General features: G+C 50.5%; 1 protein-coding gene across 1 annotated transcript in view; it reads left to right on the top strand.

Moving 5' to 3' along the window:
* The window catches only part of AKAP1 (A-kinase anchoring protein 1), a 32,839-nt gene that overhangs the window by 7,388 nt on the left and 10,443 nt on the right, over positions 1 to 15,008 (top strand). The window contains exons 2-4 of the mRNA XM_006276464.4: positions 9,280 to 10,975; positions 12,961 to 13,094; positions 14,273 to 14,399. Coding sequence (XP_006276526.2) covers positions 9,304 to 10,975; positions 12,961 to 13,094; positions 14,273 to 14,399 — 1,933 coding nt within the window. The 5' untranslated portion in view covers positions 9,280 to 9,303. The remainder of the gene's footprint in view (positions 1 to 9,279; positions 10,976 to 12,960; positions 13,095 to 14,272; positions 14,400 to 15,008) is intronic.

Raw genomic sequence — 15,008 nt, 5'->3', positions numbered from 1 at the left:
GGCTTTGAGTCCTCCTGGCTGCAATTGGTTTTTGTCCTCTCCTGTTCCTGCCTGGCTTATAAGGCAGAGCATTTGCTATTGGCTATTTTTAGCGTGGAAAGTTTTTTGAGAGGCCACGTGACCCAGTTGAGTTTGAACTGTGCCAGGCCCGTCCAGCACTCCTGCACCCAGATGGTATTATTTCTTTGGAGAGACTGCATACAGCGCTAATTTGGCTGTATAATCATGCAGCTTATAAGGAGGCAGCACAGCCTCGCTCTTGAAGAGTGGATCTTGGTCAGGATGGCGGACTGTGCTTCCAGTTTGTCCGCTGACTTGCTCTGCGGCCCTTTTAAGTCACTCTCTCGACTCCTCTGTGCCTCGGTTTCCCTGCCTGGAGCGCGGTATCCTCGCTCCTCTGTGCCTCGGTTTCCCTGCCTGGAGCGCGGTATCCTCGCTCCTCTGTGCCTCGGTTTCCCTGCCTGGAGCGCGGTATCCTAAAATGCTTCGATGGGAGGAACTCCTCCTGCCGTTGCAAGGTGGGGAGCCAGCAAAGCTGAAGCGAAGCACCGGCTATCCCCTCCCTGCCATGGTGCCTGCAATAGCAGCAGACTGAACTCAGCTGCCCTGGAGATCCCTTGGCTGCGCTGTGTCCGCCTGCTCCAAGTCTATTGAGTGACACCTCTTAAAAGCACAAATGGTGCCCGACTAAAGCCGAGGAGGCCGGTTGTGGGATGTTTTGAAAATCGGCTGGAGCAGATGCTTGCTGGGCTTGTTTCTGGATCCCAAGCGCTGGGATCCTTGGCCTGCCTGTAAACCTTGTGCTGTTTAACATTTGTAGCCTTATAAGGATCTGTACACTGAAGGGTTGTCTGCCCTGGCAAGGGAGCAAGCTGGCTTGAAACATTGATCACATCCGAGACCCTAATGCAAACAAGTGGAATGAGTTTTGTGTCCTCGACTTTCTTGAAGGTAGGCCAGTGCTTCTTTACGCTTACCTTGCCCAAGCCTGTGGCTCCTATTGGGGCAAAGATCCTGTAGTAATTGCTGAGTAAAGACTAGAAGTGTTGGCCCTAACCCCCCTCCTGATGTAGCAAAAGACCCGAGTTTGGGGACATCTAGCAGGGTGCAGGCTAGGGACTCTCTTCTTTTGTGGTGTGGCTCTCGAGCGTACACTACGGTACTGTGCACCAACGACATCCTGATGTCCCGGCCTCCAAATCTGCGAGCAGAAGGAACAGCCGAAACATCTCCACCCCCACTGCACACACTCGGTGGTGGCCGACATGTATACAATGCTTGTCCATGAATCATGTCAGTGGCACTGACTCGGTTTTATTTCTGGCACTGATTTCTGCTGGGGCCTCTGTTCTGGGAAGTGGGATTTCTGGTGTCCGGATCTGGTTTTTAAAGAGAGGACAAAAACTGAGACCGACTGTCTTGGATCCGTTGAAGCCTCTGGCATTCGGTAGCGTTTCCCGTGCTGGCTTGTTGTGCGGTCTGTCGGACGAGGCTCCATCGAGTGCTGTAGGGAGCCCGAGGGCCGTGTGACTTGGTACCTTGCATGCGCTGATCTGATGCTGGCGGTGAACTCCTAAGCCCCTTCTCTGTGCTCCAATAATGCAGTCTCCTCTGACCTCCTGAAACGGCTGTGGGATTAATAAAAACCCTGTCCTTGTTGATCTTGCCTGCAAGGGAAAATACTCATGGCCTTTGGGGATGGAAAGGCAGATGTGTGGCACTGCATGTTCCCTGCAGCTTAGGGGCCCTGTCTTGCTGAGCAGGTGCAAATGGGCTATTTAGGCATCTTCGGGGTACTGCTAAAGGTCCCCAAATTCAGCGTGGAACAGGTCTTTTGCAACTTTAGGGTACTGAATTCTGCTTTTGGCTTGTCTTTTTCAAGTGGCATCTGTTGGCCTTGCTATCGCCTCACCTTGAGTCCTGTTCCTATGCATGTGAAACAGGTGGGCCTGTGGAGGGTGCCTTGGGCCCACCTGGCCCGTGGCACAGCTGGCCACCCCCAGGTATGCAGTGGGGCTGGGGTGGCTCCGCAACTGGACTCCACTTGCAGGAGTCCTTCCAGCTGTCGTTGGTCCCAGTCCCACGGAGGATGGCGGGGACCCTCGTGCACAGCCTCGGCCCATCCTGCACGCTCTCCCTGGCTGGAGCAGACCAGCTAGGACCTACATGCATGGCATCCACCCTGCACCTGCTTTGGGCAGCACTTGCAGCCAGGCAAAAGCTGTTGCTCGGTGCAGGGGAAAAGCGTCTGCTTCCCTCTTCCCTCTCTTGCTGCCCAGAGCCTGTACCCAGGCTGCGTCTCCTCTCCACCGCTGTCGCTACCTCCATCAGCATCACCTTGGGCTGCCCGGCGGGGTAGTGGGGAGGAGCTGCTGCTGGGCACTGGTGGCAGGGAGGAGTTGTGGGGTGCATGGTTCCTGGGCTGTTGCAGGGGGGGTGAGGGGGGCAAATAATTGCCCACTTTTGGTTGAAAACCACTGGCTTCTCTGCAATTCCCTGGATGCTGAGCAAAACTTAGCATCTTCTTCCTTCTTTACACCCAGGCCCACTAAATAGAAGTTAGCCTTTTGCTGCCATTAGTAGCATAAAACCAAACTATGGCATTTCGGAAAGGATGTTGACTGAGGAGTTAAGATCTGAAGTTACTTAAAAGGCAGAAATAATGCAATGAAGCACATGGCTTACTCCTGAGTGTTTACCAAGCCTTGGGTCTGGGATTTTCCCTTGTCACCAAGCAGTGCAGACTTGCATGGCACTATTGTTTTGGTGCAGTTGGTCCCACTTCATAGGCAGTCGGATAATAATAGGGCTGTCTGTTCAATCAGGGATGCTTGCTGCAAACGGACTTGTGTGAGCTGGTGAGTGTGTGTTAATTTGGGTGTGTGGCACACCAATGAAACGGCCCGTGGGGCGGTTCTACATTAATTATAACACACGACTTCAGCGTACAGCAAGCGAACGTTGGAGACGGCTCACAATGCACTATTGTACTGTACGGCGTACATCCAGACCTCTTATCCTAGGAATGTCCACGCTTTGGTTTTCAGTGGCCTTTGTAAGGATTAAAAGCCTTGACTTCAGTGGTTTAAAACAAATCCTGAGCCTCTAACACAAGCTCCTGGCATAAGATGAGATTCAACTTTTGGTTAATTGGTGCATCGTATTTTCAAAGCCACTCCCGGATTACCCAATACAACTGTTACCAAACGGCTGTTTCTTTGTTTGCTCTTTCCCCCTAAATGAGGTTTCTGGCTCTAAATTGGCTGGATCCAGTGTTTTGCAGCAGCGGAAATTGCTATGCAAGTGCTGCTTTTTTTTGTTACCTTAAGGCATGGTGTAGAGGGGAAGTTGTGCTCTTTGCATCGTGTCCGATGGCCACGGGTGACTCAGTGGTTGAGAATAAAAGCAGGCGTTGCTGACTTGGTGGTGCCTCCCTCCCAACTGCCTCCGCAGGACAATGCAATGTGCATTAAGCAGCGAAGGCGGAGATTACACAGCAGGTGAACTCTTATGTGCTTCTGTTTGCAAGCATGGACTCTCATGGGATGGTAAGTGTCTAATTTTGGGGGGAGATGGGGTGGTTAGGCAACCAGCCTCCATCAATTAAATATTCTCTCCCAACCTGAGGCACCTTAAATGGGCTGTTAGTGGGTTTTCAGCACTTTCTGAACAGACCGTCCCTTTAGGGTGTCCCCTGCAGTGACGAGTCAGTGGGTGCTTACCTGGACAACACTTCACTTCCCAGCGTGAGCGCTGGCAGACACCTTTTGATGTCCCTTTCTTCCCTCCGTCATGAAACGCTGCTCTTCCAGATTGGCAGTATAAAGCTATTAGCAAGCGGGTGCCGAGATGTTTTATAAACTCCTATAAAACAACCTTTGTTTCTGTTGCTCGCCGGCCGAGATCTTCTGGGGTGTCTCGGGATAAAAGCCCCCCGCTCTTCCATGTAGCCGGAGGAGCCGTGTCCATGCCTTGCGTCCCGCTGAGCACAAATGTAAACCACGCCAGCTCGCTGTGTCCGGTTTTGCACCGGGGTAGTGGACAACTGCGTTCCTGCTGCCAGGGGATGGGCTTTGTTGGTTAAGGAAAGGCACGTCTGCCCTGCCTTTATGTAATTCGAATAATGCTTGGAGGAACGGGGCGGCAGGAAACTGCACCGGTGGTGAAAGGTCAGGGGAACGCTTCGCAGTCTGGGGCCTCGTCTTCGGGAGTTGGACGGGGGACAGTCCCGGTGAAGCTGGGGCAGGTCTCTCCCGTTAGCAGGCGAAGGAAAACCCCAGGTTTCTTCAGGTCCGCCTCATGGGAAAGCTGCAGCAATTCTTTGCCCTCTGATGTACTGCAAGTAATAGTTGCAGAGGGAGGGGAGTTTAGAAGAGGGGCAGGTGGCGATTGTGGATCCATTACTGGTGATATCATGCTACCCCTCTGGGGGCTGGTGAAGTCACTAGAAAGAGGAAAGTTCCTGTCTGAACGTCTCCAGTTTCCCTGTTGGCAGGTTACCCAGCAGCATTAGTATGAGAGAGCTGCCTCCCCCTCTGAAACAGCAAAAGGGGTTGGGAAGAGGTTATTCTGCTGGGTAAAAACAAATGCAGGCACCTGCGCTCTGCTCGGTCCAGGGAGAATTGCCCTAAAAACCTGTAGGGAGCGAGTGTGGCACGAGCACTTCTAACCTGCAGCTCCGCTGCTGCAATTCGCTGGGACTTTTTTAAAGCTGCTTGTCGGCTCCGATTTGCAGCACCGTTCAGTGTAACCGGCGCTGGAGGGAACGCGTTCTGCCCGAGAGGAGGAAACCTGTAAGCAAAAGTGTCGGAGCAGGCAGCGGGGCGCTGGAGCCAGCCGAAAGGGCCGGTGACTGGATCTCTCCAAATACCTGCGATGTGATCTCGGCTCGGCAGCCTCGCGGCGGATGACAGTGGGGCTGGGGGGGAAGGGGCGGGGAGGGTACGATGACCCTCCTACGAATGCAGAGTGGATTAGCAACTCGCCTGACCTTGAAATTTCTTAACGTGCTGAAATTAATCCATAAAGGAGCCTGCCTTTCTCCGAGTCTCGTTGTAATGTAAGGAAGAAGGAGCAAACCTCCCTGCGGCATTTTGCTTATTTGTCTATTTATAGACCATGAAAGCGCGGGCGCCTGAGCCCCTCCAGCATCTGAAGGTAGCTGTTTGCTAAACTACAGGAGCTGCAATTAAGTGATGCAGCGTGGCTGGGAAGATATCTCCTAGTGCTGGACTCTGACTGTGGTGCATGTCGGCGCCTCGGCCCTGTACGGTGGAAATAGCTTAATGCTGGTAAAAGACTTGGGGCCCGATCCTGTTCCACTTGCTAAGCATCTTGGTGCAATCCTTTTTCACCCTGTTGGAGTCTCTTAAACCAGTTAATGCATCTACTCCTGCCCGTTTTCACTTCGAGGTGACATGGGAAGCGGCAATGAGGAGGAGGATGCAGCCACGTTTTGCATTGGCCACTGAGGCACTTAGTTGTGTGCAGGGCCAGGTCCTGCTCCGCGTGACGGCTCTGGAGGCCGTTGCTTCACCGTGCTTCCCTGCGAGCGTGCTTTAAATATGACCTGCAGCAATTGCCTTTAGGCTTCAAAGGTAGCTGTTTCAGCTGCTGGCAGTCACCGATGTTCCTAGTGAGTCGGTTGTGATGGTGTCCCTCTCTTGGTGGCCTTACTTGTTATACACCATGACCGCTGTGCCACCAGTGAGCTGCCTGGGAGCACTGACAGCTGACTTTTCTTTTTTAAATCGGAGACCTAGAGGCAAGATACTGCTGCTTCTCAGACCCATAAATCTGGTTGGGACTACATCGCTTAAGACCCATCCCTTGGTGACGCTATCAAGGCTGTCGTTTTGGTCGGCATGAGGAAGCTCCACGGTAATCTAGACGTCACGGTGGCCAAGGACTCCACGGGTGGAGGAGAGTTAAAACTTGTTCAGCCTCCATGGGATGAAACGGGGTACTTAGTGGTACCTTAAATCTGTTGTGGCACCAACATAAATAGTGTAGTGCATAACTACACCGGATACTAAAACTTTTCACTGGCTTTCCCCTGCTCTTGAACACGCTGCCTGGAAATGTTAACTTGCAAAGCACCGACTCCACCAGCATGGAGCAAATCTGTTTGTGGCCTAGCTTAGTCACAGGGCAAGCTGTAGGGAAATGCCTTTTAACCATATATTGTCAGCAGGATGCTTTGTAATGACGCTGAAGAAATCTCTTGGCTTTTTACCGTAGTGCCTCTTGCAGTCGGATCCAGGTGTTTGACTCATTGAGCAGCGATAAGAGCCCTCTGGCACCTGGCTTTTTGTCCTGTATATTCAGTTTGTAACGCTGGTGAGAACAAACCCACATGAGAAACTTGGGTCCCCTCTTGTGTGTTGATTCCTGAAAGGGTCTCGGTGCTAGGTGCGGAGTAGTGAACCGCCTGCAGAGCTGCAATGAAACTACTCCAGGTTACAAGGTTCTTCCTCTTAAATTAACTTCATTTATGAGCGTCCATGAACGGCTGGTCTAGAACAATGAACCAGATGTTAACTTCTAGGGGAAAATACCTAGGAGCTTCCATACTTCGAGCACGGGGTTGGACTAGATGACTTCCTGAGGTCCCTTCCAATCCTTGTTGTCTGTGATTCTGTACTGGATCAGCCTACTAGTGGTCTTCTGTTTGGTGTCTTGTCCAATATTTAAAGTGCAAGAAACCAGTACTCCAGGGTTAGGGAATAATCTACCGACGGGGGAATATTTCATCCCACACTGCATTAGAGATTGGCTAAAGCCATGGTGTCATCTTCTCTGGAGCTCTTGGCTTGGGGTGTTGCTCCTAGAACTTGCCCTGCACCATGTCAGTGGCAATAACACCTGACTCTTGGTGGCTGCCTGGGCAGTGTGGGCTTTGCTTCATCACTCTGGATCCTGTTGGTCCAAGACTTCCCTTTTAAATGGCTGCAACTCAGGAGAAGGAAATGAACTAGCTGGTTAGTATTTCTGTGGTCCGCCTCCTCCAAGCAGCACAAGGTTCTTGAAATCCTCAGCTTCCCATGGACTGTTATATATATATATAGCTTGCAGTAACAGATGAGTAATCAAAGGCTACCATGTCACCTTGCTCTAAGGGATTTCTCTGATATTGCTCTACCTTGTACCCTATTCCAAACCTACTGTGTAACCAGACATTCAGGCTATACAGACTGCAGAGTGCTGGGGGTGGTTTGAAATGGTTCTCCTGTGCTTAAAACCTGTTACTAGAGTGCCATGTAGTTTTTAGCAATTACTCTAGTAACTGGTTTTAAGCACAGGAGAACCATTTCAAACCACCCCCAGCACTCTGCAGTCTGTGTAGCCTGAATGTCTTTGGGTTTATCTGCTGGCTACGCTTTGAAAATTCAAGTATGTGCATCTATAAGAACGCTTGTAAATATTGCTTTTAATTTATTTCTAATTTTTTTTTTTTTTATATTTTTGGTATTTTTTTCATATTTATTTCTTGCATGCATGCCAGCCCCTGGCTTCTTTACTATTCGTTCCACCCAGGAAGAGCACACGCCAGCTGCAGATGTTTCCTCAGCCTCACGAGGGTATTTGTACCCAAAAGCTTGCAAAGAAGAATTTTTCCAACCCTTTGAGTTGGTCCGATAAAAGATATCAGATTTACCCAAACAACCTTGTCTGCCCATGTCCTTAGACCACCACGGCTACAACCTACACCCCTGTAAATATTGTTGCCTTTCATGTAGGGTTAGTAGACCGTTGCAGGAATCTTTCTAAGCATGAATGACCTAACTGCTTCTTGGAGCCAGTGGTCCTCTGTTGGTGGTACCTTTTGACATCCTTCCATAATAAAAGCAGTGCAAGTATCCTTGGTTGTCTTGGGGCAATCGGCTATCTGGCAGTGCATAACTGTCATACTTATCTAATGTTGTGGCATCTGCCCTGTCTTAGGTCGGTCTCTCCAAGAAGAAGAATTTGTCGTTAAAATTGCAACCCGATTCACCACTTCAGGACTCCCATTTGATAGAGCTGCTTTCCTTAGAGGAGAAGCAAACTGAAAACAGATGGGGGAGGAGGGGGAGCCAACATGTTAGTCTTGCCACCAATCTGCTTAGCTTGCAAATCGGTGATTAGTGCAAGGGACAGAAGGACTAGTAAATTCCTGGGAATACCAGATTGGCGAATGGCAGGCTGGCTTCCCATGTATTACTAAATCCCACATCCTGTGCTAGACTGAGGAGTTGGGTGTCTGAGAAAAATGGTGGTTTATGGGTAAGTGGAAGGACCGCACTGGTTCCTATCTCGCAAAAGTATTGTCATTCCTTAAGTAATGGCAACCATCTCCTAAATGAGGGACGGGTATCACCCATTTGAATGGCCATGTTGGGACTTTAAGGCATCCTAGTTTCACTTGACTCTCTAGCATTTCTACAAGAACAGTGTAGGAAGTGGCTTCTGACTGATCCCACATTTGGGGATCTGCCAAGTGAAGATGCTGTTGAAATGCCATGTATCTGTTGATAAATCTTCCAGCTCCTTCTTGGTAAATCACAGAAAAGCACTGTGTGTCGGACCATCGCTAGTCTGACGCATGAACTTTTCCTTGAGTTAACTGCCGAAAATTATGGATGGGTGTATTTTATGAGCCTGCCATAACATTTTGTCTTCAAGGAAGTCGGATTTTTACTCTCTCCTGACAGGGGTTGAGTTTTCCAATCTCCGTTTTACTCTTTCCTGGCAGGGGTTGAGTTTTCCTATCTGTCTGGGGGGAAACGGAGCAAAGAAGCAGTGGGAAAACCACTAACCACAGGCATGAGACGAGTTAGGCGTGCGCCGTAGAACAACAGATTTTGCTCCCTTGTTTAAAGTGCGTGCGTTGTATTCATTTATAGCCAAAGGCAGATGGACAGTGCAAAGGGAAACCCTCCATGTAAAATGCAGCGTCTAACTTGTTCAGGGTCACATTGTAGGGTAGTGCGCAAGATGGGAATAGACCCCAGGTGTCCTGGCTGCTTGAGTTCAGGATTATGTCCCTGGGATGATGCAGACATGGTAGGGATGCTCCTTTACCGAGGTGGGGTAAAGAAAAGCACTTCTTTAGGCAAACCCACCGATAAGTGGAAAAGAGGTGCGTCAGCTGTGCTGAAAGAAGTTAGTAAAGGATAGCGGAGAGTGATTCGTAAGGCTTAGATGCTAGAACATCTTGCCTTGCTCGTTTTAAAATCTTTTTTTTTTTTTTTTTTTTTTAAATGCGACTTACCTGTTTGTGTCTCCCCCTCTCTCTAGGTGTAATTGCTGAGGCTGTTCAGGATGGCTTTACGCTTCCGCAGGTTCTTGCCTTACGCCTTTCCTGGAGTGCTGGCGCTGATCGGATGGTGGTGGTTCTTTTCTCGTAAAAAGGAGCGTGAAAGCAATCATGATAGGCAAGTCTTGGTCGGCGTGGAAGAGCAGAGGATCAAACCCCCCAAAAAGGAGCCTTCATCAGGAGAGGAACCAAATGTCCTCAGGGTGCTTCCTGTGCTGGCGGCGGAGGGCCGCCCAGAGAATGAAACCTTTCCTCCCAAGCCATCGTTGAGGTCAGCGACTCCTCCTCTCTCGCTTCAAACTCTCGAGGGGTCAGATTCGTCCGAGAACCTTCCTGCCACAGCAATGACGGCCGTTGAACTCAACACGTTGGATGACGACAGTGACAAACTGGAAAGAGCGGTGTCTCGGGAGGAAAGCGGGTCCCCTGCACAGGTATCTCCCCCTCTAGTCCTGGAGAGCGTTGAGTCGACTTCCAGTGCAACTCTCGGCCAGCAGCCACTGGTGTGTCCAGCACTGGAGTCGGCTCAAGAGCCTTTTGGAAAGATTGGGGGACTGGGTGAAGTGGAAACAACTTGTGATTCTTTGAAGAGGCCGCCCCGGGAAACCCAGTGCCCAGAAACTATGTCTGTGGACCCCAGCCTTTCACCAGCCCCCTGCCCAGAGCCGGGCAAGGAAGCTGATTCCCAGCCTGTCACTCCTGATGAAGAGGATCAGAAGGAGGTTGAAGGAGTTGATTCGGAGCAAAGAGAGTCTGAAGTTGGGATGTTCCCGAATACCTGTGCGGAGTCTGTCTGCTCGGAGCCATCCGGGAAAGAGATGTCTGAGTCGACTGGCAGTACTGTACCTAAGTGTCAGGGAAGGGAAGACCAGCACTCCCTGTATACACAGTTGAAAGGAGATGGTTTGCAAAAAGAGAGAACTGGAGGAGTGAGTTTGGACAAAGATGAAGTTGAGAAAATTGAGCAAGTTGCTATACAGATTATTTCTAAGGTCATCTTAGCGGCCACTGGGGAAGTGCTGTCTGGGTCGGTAAGTGATGTGTCCAGTAGGCTTTGTCAGGTTGCAGCCAGTCACGTTGATAGACCGCAGGAGAGAGCGAGCACTGTGCCGTCGGATCCAACACCTGCGGCAGAGCCCAGCAAAGAGAGCGAGGCTGCCGCTGCCCAGAGCGTCGCCGCAATACCCGCACCTGGAGCAGAAGAGAAACTCGACAGTTGCATGACTTTCTCCAGCTACTTGAATCATGGGTGCTTATCTCACCCTGTTCAGGTAGACCCGAAAGACCCTCAACCAAAGAGGTCTGCACACGGCGAGGTCCCAGGAGCCCATCGGACTTTGGTCGCAAAATGCCAAGCGTCATTGGAGGAGTCGCCTCCGGTGATGGAGGACTCTGGGTGCAGTGCGTGCACGTCGGAAGATGGGATGAGCATGGAGGATCCGTTGCAGAGCACCTCCTTGTCTCTCCTGGCAGGCCAGCATACGGACTCGCTGAGCACGTCTGCCATCCAGGATACGTCCATCGAGCAGAGCTTGGTGCCCAGTGAGAAGCCTGTGACCCCCAAGTTACCAGAAGATGACAAAGTGCCATATAGTAATGGGATGTTGAAAGAGGACAGTCCGGATCTGAGACACGAGAGGAACTGGGCCACGGAGACGGATGCAGACCACTCGGGAGGTAAGGGCTTGGGGTGCGTGGGAGACCCCTGGGGAAGTATACTGCATATACTGCGCATGGCCTCTATGCTGGCACCCCAGCCTGCATCGCTGTGTAATGGGACTGTTTTGTGGCTGGCTTCCCCCAGTAATGAAAAGCTCTAGAGGTTTCTACATAGATGCACCTTACGTTTAGACGAATGTAAGTACCCATCACTTGCTGCCAGCTTTTACACCCATGGTGATGAGTGCTCCAGAGAAAACCCTTGGCTAGCTGGCATCCGCTGGCCGCCTGCCAGCAAAACACTTGTGCACATGGTCTGCTTCATCAGGTCTAGGATCCTGAGCAGGACCGAGCCCCCAGAGCACAGAGCCTTTGGCTTACCCCATAAGCTTTTAGGTTCTTGTCCTCTGTGTAGATAGCGAGCTATAACGGTGCAGCCTTTGGCAACAGGGCATGTGCCGAGACTCCCTGCTTGGCAGTGTCCGTGGCTAGTGCCTTTTGGCTTACAGATGTTCCTTCCCTGGCTTGTGTAGCCTTGCTCTTTCCCTCTTAGGTACTGGGTGGTTTGTTCCTAGTGTGACACAACACAGATAATTGTATGTGGGCCAATACAACCATTAACCTTTTAGCCTTCTTAAAAGCTGCAGGACCCTGCTGGGCAAACAGTCTTTAATGATAGGATGCATTTTATAATCCCCACCGGGCAAATGCAGTGCTGCCTGCTGCTAGATTGCAGGCTCTGCTGTCTTTACTGGGAGTTTGGGGTTAGCCCTAGGAGAGATGCTGCCGCTTGCAATGAGGGTAAATAAAAAGACGATGCCCTGGCCCTGCAGGTGCGGTGCTTTATAGGAAAAGCCAAGAGAGCAGAGCTCCAGTGCAGGGCCTGAAGTCGTACCTTGTGCAACTCCACTGGGTTTGTTTTAATATAGTGGGAGGATGCATATTGAATGCTGTGGGGGGATATAATAAGGAAAGAGGTTACTAGGAGAGTGCAAGATGATGCAAAGCTATGCTGCTACCTTCTACACGCTCTTTGTGCAGCGTAAATCCCTGCCTGTCACTGCCAAACCTTTGCCAGGAGCTCTGAGCAAATAGTAAATAGTGGGACCAGTGCTCCTCCTATCCTTTCAGTGATTTACCTGCGTCTCCCTTGCAACGTATGAAGGCTGTTCTGTTTTATTAAGAAGCTGGCAGCTTCCAGTCTTGTCCTTTTCAAATATAAGCGTGTCCCTGTCTTGACTTCATAAGACGGAGCAGAAACTCTTCACAACACTTGCAGGCTCTGTTGCAGTAGACCAGGACCCTTCCTCTGAACGGACGGCTGAAGGTCCAGGGGTGCTTCGCAGCAAGGACAGATGCCCTGCTACCCACCTCTAGGTTTAAATCTTTTAAAACTGGCTCACCCTGCCCATTGCTTCTACCTTGGCTCGTGACTGTAGAAATGTGGTGTCAGCTTGGCCTCTGAGTGAGAAGGCTCTGCCTCCTTTCCCAGATATTGAGTAGCTCTGAGTATTATGGACAAATCCCTCCCAGGCTAATATTTCAATTGTAGAGAAACATCTTTTGCTTCTGCAGCATGGATATTGCTTGCTTCTAGTAATGGCCTGTGGCTGCCGGTGTTGTTTTTTACCTCGTAATAGTGTGTGCCTGCCGCAGTGCTACGCTCTGCCTATTATTATGTAATGGAAACCTCTCTGCTAAGAAGACGTAACTTCACTTTAAGTATCCATCTCGCATATTGTATTGTTCAGGAGGGTGTGCGGTACACAAGGCTGTCTGTTCAACTCAGTCGTGTAAGGGAGGGCCAAAGTCTAGATCCTTTTCTTGAAAAGGAATAGAAAATCTGAATGTTGGGCCTCTAATGTAGGAACACAATAGGCTAATGTTTAGTGTGAGGCCTAAACTTTAGTTCACCATGTGAAGCACAGTCTGGAAAGCCATCCAATGATGGACTGTATGAGTTATCTGTAAACTGTGGTCTTTTTTTTTTTTTTTTTTTGCAGGTTCAGATGTAAACAGCATGGATTCAGTGGACAGTGGCTGTGCCCTTGGGAAGATGGAGACTCGCCAGAACTCCAAGCCAGGAGTAGAATCGAATAAGTCGGAGCTTGCTATCTGGGAGATAGAGGTGCCAAAGGTAACAAGCCAAGCACCTGGTGTCGGTGTCTCCATGCACTGACCCTAGAAAACTTGTAGTAGTTGGAAAAGATAGGGTGTCACCACCTGGCTTCTAGGCCTGGCCTCACCTGACCTCTTGCAAAGACTTGGGGCTAAAGCCACATGGGTGTCTTGATGTCCGACTCCTATGATGAGTTGTACTTGAGGTTATTCTGACACCCAGTTATCTTTTGGATCCAGGTCTTGGCACTTCTGTGCTTCCCTGTGTCTGTAATGTGCATCAGGCTTGCCTGTTCTTGGGGCAATGAGCTTAAAGTACTTAAAATACCAGCTGGGAAGCTCGGAGGACTGGTAGAGGGCCTGCTAAGGCTTCTGTGTACAAGGAGAGCTTTAAATTGCCTTCCCATGTTCTCTGCTCCAACTCTGAAGGTTGGACCCAGCTGTTTTACAAGAGCCAACGCTGATAACGTCTCTGCGCACATCCGTTTTCTCTAGGGTTGGGAGAGGGTGCGCCGTGCCTTCTCCAGACTTTTCCCTTCCTCTGTTCCCAAGGCTTGGTTTTATAGCTTCAAGCGTTGAAGTCACGAATGATTTCACAAGTTCCTTTTGGAAATGGTCCACGCCTTGGAGTCAACCTGAAGATCCCTAGCTGAGCAACAGAAGGAGTCTGCTTTCCCATGGGTGAAGCAGGCTGCCTTTGCGGCTTAGAGACCACGCGCCTGCTGCTGGTGCAACTGCATACCAAGACCGCGTGTGTGTTTTGAGGGAGAGGATGCGCAGTATAACCTAGACACGGCCACACCTGGGCGTTAAAAGCATCTATTTCACAGCCCAGTGGGGACAGACTTGATGTTTCCCAAAGTAGCATATGCAAGGAGCTAAACATTAAAAACCTTGCTAAGTGGGTGTATTCAGCGGAAGTGCAGTTTCATCGGTACTGGAGTCAGTGGTCTGTACCAGGCCATTAACGCCTTCACCGCACTTGCATTTTACAGGCTGGAAAGATGGTGTTTGCAAAACCTCCAGCAGGTCCTGCCTTGAGCTTCCAAATAATCTCCCTAGGCTTAGCACGAACTGGGTTTTTTGCCAGCTGTAAAAGGCCACGGGAGCAGGCTGTCCTTGTAGGTGAAATAAATTAAAGGCTGATGGTGCTGTTCACCCTCCTGACTGATTTCTCCGTCTTGTCTTTCGATAAAGCACTTGGTTGGCCGGTTGATTGGCAAGCAGGGGAGGTACGTGAGTTTCCTGAAGCAAACGTCCGGTGCCAAAATCTATATCTCAACACTACCGTACACCCAAGACTTCCAGATTTGCCACATAGAAGGTGAGGGGGAACTGTTTTTTGGGGTTTTTTGGCTTTTGTTGCCTGGAGGGCACTGTGGCTATAAATGGGCGAAGAATTACTGTCGTCTCAGCGTAACACGAAGGCGATGCCTGTATTTGCCTGCCTCCAGCGGCAGACAGCAGCCACTGCTGCCCACCGACCAGAGCGCATGCAGCCCCACTGCAGCAGCTGCTCTGTGACCGGGGTGTGACATGCACACAGGAAAGCACCGGCTCTTGAATAGCCCTGTCTAGCTGACGGCTCTGCGGTGATGTCTTGCTCCGCTCTGGAGAGGTGCTGTGGTTCTTTCTTTGGGGCGGGGGGAAGGAAGGCTCTTGTTGCTCAGGGGTGCTACGGGCATGGGTCTAGGTCCTTTGCTCCAAATTCTGCTCTGTACCCACCAGTAGAGAGTGGTCTAAATAGCAACAGATTCCCCCATGCTGCAGATAGCAGCATGTGCAGCAGGGAAGAAGGTGCGTCTTAGTGCACGTTGTAATGTGTTAAACAAGAACTGCCTTGTCTAAAGCTATGATATCGGTGCATGTTTTAAAATACACTTCTACCTTAATGCAAAGGGGTACCTGTAGGACCCCAGCAGTGTTATGTGAA

The sequence above is a fragment of the Alligator mississippiensis genome, chromosome 14, assembly GCF_030867095.1.
Source record: "Alligator mississippiensis isolate rAllMis1 chromosome 14, rAllMis1, whole genome shotgun sequence".
Lineage (NCBI taxonomy): Eukaryota > Metazoa > Chordata > Crocodylia > Alligatoridae > Alligator > Alligator mississippiensis.
Note: the sequence above shows the minus strand (reverse complement) of the source record. Positions and strands in the feature narration are given on the sequence as shown.